This window comes from Penaeus monodon, chromosome 25, assembly GCF_015228065.2.
Source record: "Penaeus monodon isolate SGIC_2016 chromosome 25, NSTDA_Pmon_1, whole genome shotgun sequence".
Lineage (NCBI taxonomy): Eukaryota > Metazoa > Arthropoda > Malacostraca > Decapoda > Penaeidae > Penaeus > Penaeus monodon.
In genome coordinates this window covers 40,943,813-40,944,287 of record NC_051410.1, presented here as the reverse complement: position 1 = coordinate 40,944,287, position 475 = coordinate 40,943,813, and the positions used below count along the sequence as shown (strand labels likewise).

The window sequence follows — 475 nt, the reverse complement described above, 5'->3', positions numbered from 1 at the left end:
AAATTGTACCTGTCTGCAATCTGGTCAACACAAACTAAGCAAACACTTGATAATAAAAATAAATAAGTGAAATTCTGCATCCTACAAACACATCTCTCTCTTTCTACCTGCCATCTTGTAACCTAATTTGCAACAATAGAATACTTGCAATATTTGTTACTTCTTCCATTACACAGTTCATCACCAAACACCATTATCCGCAATTATTCTATATTCACTCTCTACACTTTTGTTCTTAAAGGCATTTTAGTTTCTAGGAACATGCAGTCGACTCAGCAAGCACGATCATGTCAACTGGCCAACTGACATGCGCTGACCCAGTGTAAGTCTTTCCTATAACGAGGATTCCTTCGGATCCCTGTCAGGGTTACAAATAAAAGATAAAATAATGGTAGTCAGTATCAGTATAGCGCCGGTGAGATATCGAATAATATGTGCGTGCGTGGTAAATATATGAACACACGCACTAATACAA

The 475-nt window shown here is 37.5% G+C and overlaps 1 protein-coding gene across 1 annotated transcript in view; it reads right to left on the bottom strand.

Annotated features, from left to right (window-relative positions):
• Positions 1–253: 253 nt before the first annotated feature.
• The window catches only part of LOC119589411, a 7,520-nt gene continuing 7,298 nt past the window's right edge, over positions 254–475 (bottom strand). The window contains exon 3 of the mRNA XM_037938022.1: positions 254–358. Within this exon, the coding sequence (XP_037793950.1) occupies positions 254–358 (105 nt within the window). The remainder of the gene's footprint in view (positions 359–475) is intronic.